Source organism: Poecilia formosa, unplaced genomic scaffold, assembly GCF_000485575.1.
Source record: "Poecilia formosa unplaced genomic scaffold, Poecilia_formosa-5.1.2 Scaffold218, whole genome shotgun sequence".
Taxonomy (NCBI): domain Eukaryota; kingdom Metazoa; phylum Chordata; class Actinopteri; order Cyprinodontiformes; family Poeciliidae; genus Poecilia; species Poecilia formosa.
Genome location: NW_006800157.1, coordinates 1 through 11,406, shown reverse-complemented (window position 1 = coordinate 11,406; position 11,406 = coordinate 1). Strand labels below are relative to the sequence as shown.

The 11,406-nt window shown below is 39.1% G+C and overlaps 1 protein-coding gene across 2 annotated transcripts; it reads left to right on the top strand.

The window, feature by feature from the left end:
• The first annotated feature begins 4,223 nt into the window (after window positions 1–4,223).
• Window positions 4,224–11,079, top strand: LOC103149120 (alpha-tectorin-like). 2 transcript variants are annotated; one of them, XM_007568140.2, is made up of 15 exons: window positions 4,224–4,395; window positions 4,502–4,573; window positions 5,368–5,434; window positions 5,707–5,948; window positions 6,436–6,592; window positions 6,675–6,759; window positions 7,176–7,238; window positions 7,442–7,644; window positions 7,725–7,856; window positions 7,930–8,117; window positions 8,553–8,701; window positions 9,569–9,814; window positions 9,897–10,059; window positions 10,217–10,296; window positions 10,610–11,079. In XM_007568140.2, the coding sequence occupies exons 3-15, from the start codon at window positions 5,389–5,391 to the stop codon at window positions 10,620–10,622; spliced, it is 1,767 nt and encodes a 588-aa protein (XP_007568202.1). In that variant the 5' UTR covers window positions 4,224–4,395; window positions 4,502–4,573; window positions 5,368–5,388; the 3' UTR covers window positions 10,623–11,079. The 2 variants fall into 2 exon arrangements, with proteins under 2 accessions (XP_007568202.1, XP_016535185.1); XM_016679699.1 differs by having other exon boundaries at window positions 4,226–4,395; window positions 10,217–10,300.
• The last annotated feature ends 327 nt before the right edge of the window (window positions 11,080–11,406 follow it).

Below are 11,406 nucleotides of genomic sequence, written 5' to 3'. Positions count from 1 at the left end.
ATTTGATTATAACTTTATATTTTTAAATCAAATTGACTTTTTAAAAAGAAGTTCTGACATGAAGCTTTTTTTCTTTCACTTTTCTAGCAATAAAAATACAAAAAAAATAAATAAAATGTGGTATAAAAATGTTTTTCATCTTTTCTTTTCACTGAACAAGCCTGATGTTTGATTTTTCTTGCTCTGGATTAGAGATTAACAGATACAACAGATGCATATTTAACTGCACACTTTCAGTAATTTATTCAATTAAATTACAGTGAAACAAAAAGAACATTTATGCAAAATGTTACTCATTCATCTTAATGTCTGAAAAGTTGTACTACATGTTTTACATTTTCTTGAAATCTGTTTTTGGATTACCAGGCACATCTACAAATACACAGTTATGTTTTCAAAAATTTAATTTCTTTATAAACGCACTTAATAAATGATGTAATGCACATCTGTGACCAGTAGGTGTCCAAATTCTCTGCATGCTTCAGCATCAGTTATGTACTATCATAACAGCAGCTGCAGCCTGATTTCACATTTTACATGTGAATTTTTCATGCTGTGAAACAGATAAAATTAAGTTATTGAAGTTATAATTTCCACACAACCTAAATATAATATGTGCTTCATTTTAATAAACTTAATGATCCATTATGAGACGCATTATGGATCATTATGCGTCTCATTTACATATCATACTTTCTACATTATAAAAATTAATATACATTTTTGGTGTTTCTCTAAATTATTCTAAAAATATAGCAGGGATGAATTATGAATAAAACATAGTGGTACTGAGCCCGGTTCTGGTTCTACTGAAGGTCTCTTCCTGACAGAGGGAAGTTCTTCTTCTCCACTGTCGCTACATGGAGATGAGGGACTGCTGCAAAGTCAGCGACTTTGTCGCCCCCTGCTGGTCAGATGGAGTGAATGCCGTAAGTAATGATTCCATACAATCTGCTGGGTGTCGTTTGGTACAAACTTTTTAAACTACTTTAACAATAAACTGAGCTTATTGTTCCAGCAATTGGAGTAAATGTGATTGAACTGAAATTATTAAAGTGCATTGAGACGACATTTGTTGTTAATTAACTTTCAAACTAACAAATGAGCCCCACCAATACACAATATAAAAAAACAAACAAAAACCCCAACAACCAATACTAAAAAGGTTCAGAACACCAAAAGTAGGTACCAAGCTTATAATTATCTTAATTCACAACAATGTTGTCAAGGCATTTTACTTAAAATCATTTCAATTTAGTCAGATTACTATTCATCCAAGTTATCAATTTATTAGGTTCACTTAATTGTAACATAGTTTAAAACTTTTGTACCAAACGCTATCCTGCAGATTGTATGGAGTCATTACTTACAGCATTCACTCCTCCTGTCCAGCAGGGGGCGACAGCAACTGGCTTGTGTTGAATCGTTGACTTTACAGCAGTCCCTCATGCAGAGCATGCATGTAGCGACAGTGGAGCGGAAGAACTCCCCTCTAACAGGAAGAAACCTCCAGCAGAACCAGAACCGGGCTCAGTACCAGCAGCCATGACAGACTGGAGCTGAGAGAAGGCAGAGCAGAGACACAGCAGATCAACTGATCAGGAGAACTTTCCATGGTCATGGAAGTGAAAAGGACAGGGAGAACGGTCAGGAGATGGCAGCTTCATGTCAGCCAATGGCCTTTTCCAGGAAGCAGCCACAGCCAATCAGAACGCCCGACCAGGTGTAGCTTCTATGGAGAGAAAAATAATCGAGAACATAACGTTTAGTTTCTAACTAAACAAGAACTAAACTTCTCGTTTAGTTAGAAACACCAGAGCGCCACCTTCTGGCCTCTCTCCAGTCCAGAGCAGGGAACTGTGTCTGGCTTTGTTTTCTCCCCTCCGTTGGGCTGCCACCTTATCATGGTGGAGGGGTTTGAGTGTCCCGGTGATCCTGGGTCTATCAGAGGCTTCATGCCTCTATTTGGGTCGGATCTGCCGAGGCAAACGGGTCCCAGGTGAGGAATCGGACCAAGAGCAGCCCAAAGATCCTTTTAATACAAACACAGTGTTCCTGTTTAGAGATGGCGATATGGACAGGGTTCAGAGCTATAGACAGAAGTCAGTTTCTCCCAGTATTTTATCAGCCTGGCGGGCCACCAGGCTTTACTTTCCCCCCACCAGGTTGTGTGTTGTCATTTTAAATGGGGATTTTTCTCCACCAGTGACAGTAAAGACAGATTAAGCTAAAGGTTTATGGTTGAGGTATTACACACTGTTATTTCTGAGTTTTGATGCCTGATTCTGCACCTCCGACTTTCTGTAACTTGACATTTTTAACCCAAACTCGCAGCAGACCGCTGATGGGCGACCCCAGCAGATCTCCCACTGGGCTCAGCGGGTTTTCTGGAGGAAACCCTGGAAGTTTTCCCAGGTGACGCTTCCTGATTGCTCACCATTTTTACTTGAAACTTTCTGAGCAATTTTCCTTAAGGAATGCTGCAGGTATTTTTGCTGATATTTAAGTGACATTCAAAAGTGAGTTTATGAAAAGTGATTTCATTCTTGAGTCGTTAAAGGGTTTGACCTTGAACCTGCACACCTGTCCTGCTGTCACCTTCCCATCCTCAATTTCCATTTGCATGATTTGTTTCTCTGTTTCTACCAAAGACCAAATGAATAAAGTCTCCAGTCTGGTGCTTTGTAAACAAAATTCTTCTTTTAAAAAAAACAAATGCTTTAGTTGAGACAATTTCCTGATGATATCTTATTATCTCGTTAGCAGGTGAGTCACTAAAGCAAAGCGTAAAGTTGTCAGACAGGAAATGGACTCGGTGACGATCAGCCCTATAATTAACTAATTATGTGGTTTGAATGTACATATTAAATGTCAGAATGCCGTTCTGCTCAGTCAGAAGCAGATCGGTTTGAAGAAGATTCTCAACGTTGAGGGCGAGAAAAAAAAAATAGGTAAAATAAAATAGACTAATAATTCAATAACTTCAATTTTTTGATTGGTCATTTAGCAACCTTATTTCTGAGACTTTTGTGGACCCAAATGCACAGCACTCTGTATTTACAGTTTTAGGTGTTGGGTTTCATAATCCTTCCCTTTAGGATGTGCAGGCCTGTTATTAATAAACAGATTTAAGCAATTAGACTGTTTTTCCCTATTCTTTGAGGTAAATCATTGCTTTTTGATGCTGCATATTATTTCTTTACATTTGTATAAATATGATTGCCAGAGTAAAATGCAAATGATGTGGCATAAAGTTTATCCAACCTGCGAAAATGCGCAACATCTTTTGGCAATAATAAACTTAAAAGACTCAAAAATGGCGGCCATCTTGGGAAAAAAAAAAACAAACAAATATAAGCTGAGGGGCGAGCATGGAAACTTTTATGCTTGTTTCCACATCTGGACGATTTTTACAGAAATATGCGCCACAATTTTCATAACTTCTTTGAACTGTCAACTGTATCAGTCATTTCTGCAGAAACTTCTGACTCATATCTGCTGGTAAGATGAGACTTCATGCCAAACACTCAAGTTAAAAGGTTTCCACCGGACATGCTGAGTTACAGATTTAAATTACCAGTCATAGAAATTCTGCTCTGTGAAACATTGATACTGTTTTTTACAAACTGGAATGAGTCGTGAGGATCAGTGAACCTCCGGCTGTTCACTGATGCTGATGGGAAAACGTACAGATGGACGTTCACAGGATAGTTTGACCTACTTTAACCAACATCTTCCACAAAGCAGCAGAAAATCAGAAAAAGAGTAATACTGATAACAATTAGAACAGCAGTGAGCTGATGGACAAAAATAAATGAAAACTGATTAAAACTTACAAAAATAACATCAGTTTACATGTTTTTTTTTCTTGCAAACTAAAAGAAAATGATGCAAAGACTCAATGTCTGTGTGGTAATGTTCAGTTTGAGCTAATGTTAGCTTTAAATTATTGTATTTTTATCTATAGATAAAGAATGGCAGATCAACTCTGCACGTTCTCCCGGTTTTCCTCAAATGGACAAATAGAAACATTCTGTCCAGAATTAAAAACGTTTTCCTCTAAAAGCGTGTGAATGTGATGTTTGACCAAATGATCTAAAGAAACCGATTAAACACAGTTAATAACTTGCATCCCTTTGTTTCTGTGAATGTCACACGGTATTGTTGATGTATGCGTGTTTCCAGGGTTCTGTGGTTGTAACAAGATGCTTTCAGATTGTTATCAGGAAGCATCAGTGTCGTTTTTCCTGCGCCGCTCCCTTTGGTCCTGGGTGTGGACGGGACCGAGGATGGACATAAAAAGAGACGGAAACAAACCGAGGGACGGAGCAGAGACGGCGGCAGACGGGTCAGAGGAGCCTCCGCCGTCATCATCCTTCCCCGCAGCTGAAGAGGGTGATTTAAATCTTTAAACGTCTTTTTTGTTATTATTTAAGGTTAGAAAAAGAGATTTTAGCCGATAAGAAGTGAAAACTGCTGAAAATCTGTTTGTTGTTTCCAGGAGGACGAGGAGCAGCAGAGGTTAGCTTCACACAGAAAAATAAATCATTTCCTTTCCTCTGGAACAAAGAAGGTGACTTTTACCACATTTTATTACATTTAAAACATAAAAAAATGAACAGCATGTTAATATTTACAACAAGCTCACAGTGGAGAGAAACTGCAATAAAAACATTTGATTAACTTGATTAGCAGCAATGAAAAACATTATTTTTTAAAACACTTCCACCTAACGCTTTTTAATGTGTTTTTGTAACTATATAAAGTCGTCATTTTTTACAAACATAACACAATAACGGAGGCACTGGCTCATTTAAACGCTGCACTTCCTCATAAGTATCACTACATTTTAAAAAATCCAATTATTTTGCAGTGAAACAGGTAAATTAGCTTTGAGATTTTATTAATAACATTTAAAACAAGATGCTTTGACTTTTTCCCCATTAATATCAGGCTAAGCTGTTTGGTATTTCCAGCATCGCAAAGTTTGTTCAATCACTATCCAGGTGTGTCGCCATGGTAACTGCCGCATTTTGAACCAATCCTCTTTTTTTTTTGTAACTGAGGAAACATGTAAATAGATTTTAACAACTCAGTTATGTAAAGGTATTTGAAATGTAAAGAGTTAATGGTGGCATTAAAGGGGATTTAATGGAGTTTATTTAATTGTTCTGGGTTTAAAACAAAAGATTTATGTGTTGCACAGATCTGGCAAAAGAACAACATGAGCTGAAACATCTACATGGCATCTATAGACAGATCCATGATAAAACAACCAGATACTGATTTTTAAATTATTATTTTTTTAATTTCCCGAGGGTAAAGCAAAGCAACTGAACCTTCTTCTTCTAACTTTGTTTCTTTCAGCTCTGCCAGCTGTTTTCCACGATGCTCCGCCTCCTGCTTTACCTGTGTACCTTCATGGCACTGACAGGTAAATCAGTGTTTACACACTGAAATATTGCAGTTTACAAGTTCAGTGTGGAAAAATAACCATTAAAAACATTTAATCACAGGAAAATATTCAAACATTTTTGATTCCTAAAGTCAAGCAATTATTTAAAAAAGAAAAATATTTAGATTCATGTCAAATAAATTTTTATTAAATCATCCATACATACGGAAATAGAAAAAATTAGATGTACAGATGAGCTTCCATGAAGTAAACTTTAACTTTTCCGACTACCTGTGTGTCCGTGCCTGCAGGTGCTGCTGCAGCCGACCTCTGCACTGTGACCGGCCGCGCCGTCATCGACTTTCAAGGCCGATTCACTGCTGTGACGGATCGGTGCGTTTACTCCATGCTCTCTGATTCATCAACGGGCTTCGAAGTGTTTGCCACCTTCAGGGAGCGCCGTCGCAGAGACGTCAGCTTTTTGGACAGCGTCACCCTGAAGCTGCAGGATCCAGATGTTCAGTTTCACCTGCAGCACGGAGGGAGAGTCCAGGTGAGCCAATCAGAAGCCAGCTGTGTTTCCAGTACAGATGTCTGCAAAACGTCGCCAATATTTCGCTAATGTTTTGCCATTAGTTAAAGAATACAGTTAAAATCATGCGTGAATACATTTGTTCATGCATAAAACAATGATGTTCAGTCATAAAAATGATGTTCCTGTCACTTCCTGTCGTCTTCTTTGTGGTTTGCTCCAGTGGCAACATGCAGCTGTTGATCAGATGATGCAAAATAAACCAATTTAAATATGGCCAAAAAATCCCACCTCATCCTAGCACCAAAACTTTTATTCGAAATTGATGTTTCCATTAAGCAAAATGTCAAATTGCTCCATTACATGGTCAATGGAAACCCCGCTTGTGATTGATTTGTGATTGATTTATGATTGATTTATCGTTGATTTATGGTTGATTTATGTTTGATTTATGATTGATTTATGATTGATTTATCGTTGCCGCCAACGTTTCTGTTCTGACCCACAGATGAACGACACCCAGCTGAACCTCAGCAGCTCAGGACAGAAGCTTCACGGCGTTTGGATTTCCAAAGACTCAACCGGAGTCATGGCAAACTTTACGATCTCCAGTCACACAGTTTATTTGTTCTTTGACGGCTCCACAGCACAGATCCACACGGGAAGTAAGATTAGACTGAAAGGTCTTAAACTTCAGCAGCACAGAGCAAAACTTTCTGACCCACGTTCTGTCCTGAATGTTTTCAGCTCCAGTTTGGTCGTCTGTTGATGGTCTGTGTGTAAACAGCAGCAGTATCTCAGCCCAGAGGTTGGATCAGTACAGCTCCTCCAGGTTAGACGCTCAACAGACACTCACATGTCCAAATTCAGATATTTTGAGAATAATTTCTGAAATTTTCTAGAAAAAAACAAAGACATTTTTTTAGCTCCAAGAGTGGAAAATGTAAATATTGTACAAAGATTTCTGAAACCGTCCGTGTTTTGTTCTCGCACATTTTCAAAGTTTCAACCTCAAAAATGTTCATGTTTTTTTTCTAGTAAATTTCTGAAATTAATCTCAAGATTTCTGAGTATTTTGGTGGAAATTTCCCCTTTTTCCCCCTACGAACAAAAGCCCTAATATAATGTCATAGAGGTAGTACTACTCTTACTTGAGTACAACTTATGGATACTTATTCACCTCACTGCTCACGGACAAGTCAAAGAAAAACAAAATGTCTTCTAATCATGTGGTTTGTCTCCCCCTAGCTGTCAGATTCAGTACAACGACTCTCTTGACACTTCAGTCAACTGCAGCGCGATAAAGGACCAGTGAGTAGATTTAATCACACTAAAGGAAATATTTACTGTTTCTTTTATTAAAACAAACAGTAAACTGCACCTTTAAGATATCCATGTAGACAAAACATAAAAAGATTAAAATTTTATCCACTTTTAATACGGTTTAGTTTGAAAATATGAAAGTTAAGCATGCTGAAACACAACTGTTTGTTTTTCTCCCGTCTGATGAGAAGCTGCAACACCCTGAAGGAATCTCCCTTCTCCTCCTGTAACGGTGACGTCGACCCGACTCCCTACATCAACGCCTGCAGCGACACTCTGTGCAAATATCCCTCAGTGGACGGGCTGAGGTGTCACTTCCTGTGGGCCTACGCCAGAGCCTGCAGCCTGAACAGCAGAGCCTCAGTGGGAGACTGGCGGTCCGCTGCTGGCTGCTGTAAGAACTGATCCACTTCAGCTGAATCTTTACATGACTTCAATGTGTCTGTGCTGATTTTTCACCGTGTTTCTCTGCAGCCTCGGCTGAAGGTTTCTGTCAGGACAAAGTCTGCAGTGATCATGAGTTCTGTGGAGAGAAAATCAGTGGGGGAACCGGCTGCCTCTGCAGAGCCGCGTTTGCCTACGACTACAAACAGTCAAACACTCTGAGTAAGACAGACAGACGCCATTCACAACAAGAAAGAAGATAAAACTCATTTTCTTTTTGCTATTCAACTTTTAGGCGATCCAACTGTCTGCAGCCAGAACTCTGGTTCCATCACCCTGATTGGATGTCTGCTGGAGGAAAAAGGCGTCGACTTCTCTACGTTACACCTGAACGACCGGAGCTGCAGGGGCGCGATGGACGAGGAGAAGCACATGGTGACCTTCAGCTTCGACAGCAGCAGCACCTGCGGGACGGAGATCACGGTGGGTTCATCACCCCAACTCCAGAAAAACACAACAAGAATTTCTGGTCCAGTTTCTGGTGCAAATATCTTGGCATACTTGAATTAAGACGACTAACTTAACTTATCAGAAGCTTGTTTTTAGTAAATAATTCCTTAATATTGATGAAAAAGTTCTAGTTCCTCAGCCAGATTATTTCACTTATAACTTGGGAAGAATTTGTTAATTAATCTGCACTACAACTAGTACTTTTACAACAATATTAAGGAATTGTTGACTTAAAACAAGCTGAAAATGTATTTTTGTCCTATTTTATTTAAGTGTACCAAGATATTTGCATCAGAAAATACTTGGTGAGGTTTTGTGTGTTTGCAATGTACAGCATTCATAAGTTTCCACGTCACTGACCAGCTTCATGACGATGAGCTTTTATTGTTGTACTTTCTGCTCTTACAGAATAATGGAAGCCAAATAACCTACAAGAACACCATCAAGTACCAGAACAGCTCTGACGTCATCAGTCGCCAGGACCAGTTCTACATCGACTTCTCCTGCCAGCACACTCAGCCCGAAACAAAGATTGTTGCCTTCAACATCAAGGACAGGTGTGTGCAGGCATTCAAGGCTCTGCAGCTCCAATGGGAAGCTTGTTGAGGCCTTGATTCCAAATATTACTGTAAAAATCTTCCAGGTTTTGATACAAACTGAAAGAAATTCCCTGTTAGCCACTTCAGTTTCGGGATCACGTCTGTTTCTCAAGATGGCCGCCGTTTGTGAGCCTTTTGAACCAAATGTTTCACCTGTTTTCATGACTTGGATGAGCTTTAGATCGTATCATGTGTTTTTGACTTTGGGGATCCTATTTATACAACTTTAAAGTAATAATATGTAGCAAAATCAGAAACTGAGGAGTTTGCTTTTTCCTGTCGTCAACTGGAAGGAGATGAGGATGTGAGATACAGACTGAGAAACTCTCAGTGGTTAGCATTAGCTTCCGCTAAGCTTTTTAATCTGTTAAGCAGTTAGGTGTTAGCTTCTGCTCCTTTTTTATATATTTAGTGGTTTAATGTTTGTTTCTGTTAATATTTGTTTCTGCTTAGTGGTTTTCAGTGTTAGCTTCTGCTAATTATTTGTATATTTATATATTTTGGCATTGCTAAGATTCTCATTTAGTAAATTTGTGCTTAGTGAACCTCATATTTTGGTTAGCTATGACCATCAATGGCAATAACTACTGCTGATTTTAGTGCAAACGACTATTTTCTGTTACAATCATGATGGCCATCTTTAAAAATAAAAATAATTATCAGTAAATATGATTTTTTTGCGGATCCAGTTATGTGTGATTAGACACCAAAGTATTTTTATCTGGGACAAATTTGGTGCGAAAGCTAAACTTTCTGTTAACCTCAGATTCTGCTGCCATATTACCTGCTGCGCTAACCGAGCTGCTGGTGTCTCTGTGTCCGAAGCTCTGTGGTCGTCATAGTGAAGTCTGGACAGTGGAACTACACCGTGGCCATGAAGGCCTACAGCGACGGCGGCCTCACACACGCTCTGGACTCAACGACCGGCGTGGTTCTCAACCAGAAGATCTGGGTGGAGCTGACAACCGCTGGACTGGACGCAGCCGTGATCGCCGTGGAAACGGATTCATGCTGGGCAACCAGTCGAGACTCTCCCAGCAGCCAGCCGAGATACGACCTGATCAAGAACGGGTGAGGCGCTTCTGTAAAGAGTTAATATTTCTAGCTACTTAAGCCATAAATCTGTTTTTGATAATCTTTCCTCTGGTTGCAGCTGTGCCGCCCCCGGCGACCAGACGGTGCAGGTGGAGGGAAACGGAGAAGGAACCTCCAACCGCTTCTCCTTCAACATGTTCCAGTTCACTGGGAGCTCTGGGGACATTTATCTGCACTGCAAGCTGCAGCTGTGCGTCAAACGGGGGAACAGCTGCGTCCCGGTACGCCTTCCTGAAATCAGCAGAAAACTGGAAACGTTTGGTGTTCTCACAACGATCTCTGGAGAGCTGAATAATTATTTAGATTTTTGTTGCTCTGGTCGCATTCTTAGAAGTTTTATAAAATAAATAATCCTCTCTGTCTTTGATAAAACCCCAGGACTGCAGCGGCGGCTCTAAGAGACGACGCCGATCCGCCGGGTATGGAGATCCGGCCGTCATCAGCCTGGCCTGGACTCAGTAGGTGATATTATATATTTCAACTTTTAACACTTTAATAATCATTAGTTTTGTATTGAAAAGTTAATGGTCAAATCTCTTTAAGAGAAAAGCTTCCTGCATGAAGTTAAATTAACTTTTAAAGATCCACCTAAAAGAAGGTTAGCGATAATTTGAAAGTTGACTTTGTCCAATTTTTAAAGTTTTTAAGTGAAACAATGATTTCAGTGAATTACAGCAGCCATACGCGTGGCTGGTTTGTTTAAATGGAAGAGAGAAATAGTTTAAATGAACTGCAGGGATAAGAGAAAATAATTTATTTATGTCTCTCCAGATGGTTTCCATAGCGACTCGGATGGATTACCGGCTGCAGATCATCTTAATCTGGATCCAGTCCTGGAAATGGAGGAGCTGAAATGTTTTGTCTTTGTTTCTTCACAGTTTGAAGGACAAACGTTTTAGTTACAGACGTGTAGGAGAACAAAACCAGGTTTAAACTGTGTTCAGCATGTTTTCACTTTATTGAGTTTGGGGGAAATTATGTGGGTTGCATCTACTTTAATAAAACCTATTCTATATCAGAAGGGCTATAATTTAATCAAATATCCTGAAGTTTATAATCTAAATGAAAAATTTCCAGGGGAAAATGTTAATTTGTGTGATTTGCAGCATGTAGAGTCTGAGAGTCGATACGTGGCGTGTTTAATTTTCTTAATTTGAGATTTCAGTGATGTTTTTCTTTCCCATAAAAGGGGAACTTAGTGATGACAGTCAACATTACGATAAGCTTTGTGTAAAAGAAGATGAAGAAAAAACTGGTAAAATTAGTTTTCTGGCCAATTTTCACTCTAAAGCTGAGAAATTCTTTTGATTGTTTCCATTTTTTCTTGTTTTGAGGAAAGTTTTGTTTCAGTTTTGGTAACAAGGTACTACTTCAAGCATATAAAAGACAAAAAACAGTGAATAAATGAAGTGGGTGTAAAGAGATGAGATTGTGAGTTATTTTTTGTTCTGGTGTTGCAAAAACTCAGCCTGTTACAGATAAAGATATTTAAGTTTCAGTGAAAAATATTTCTTGAATGTTTTATGAGAAAAAGATAACCACTGCTGCTTCATATTTGTTTCATATTC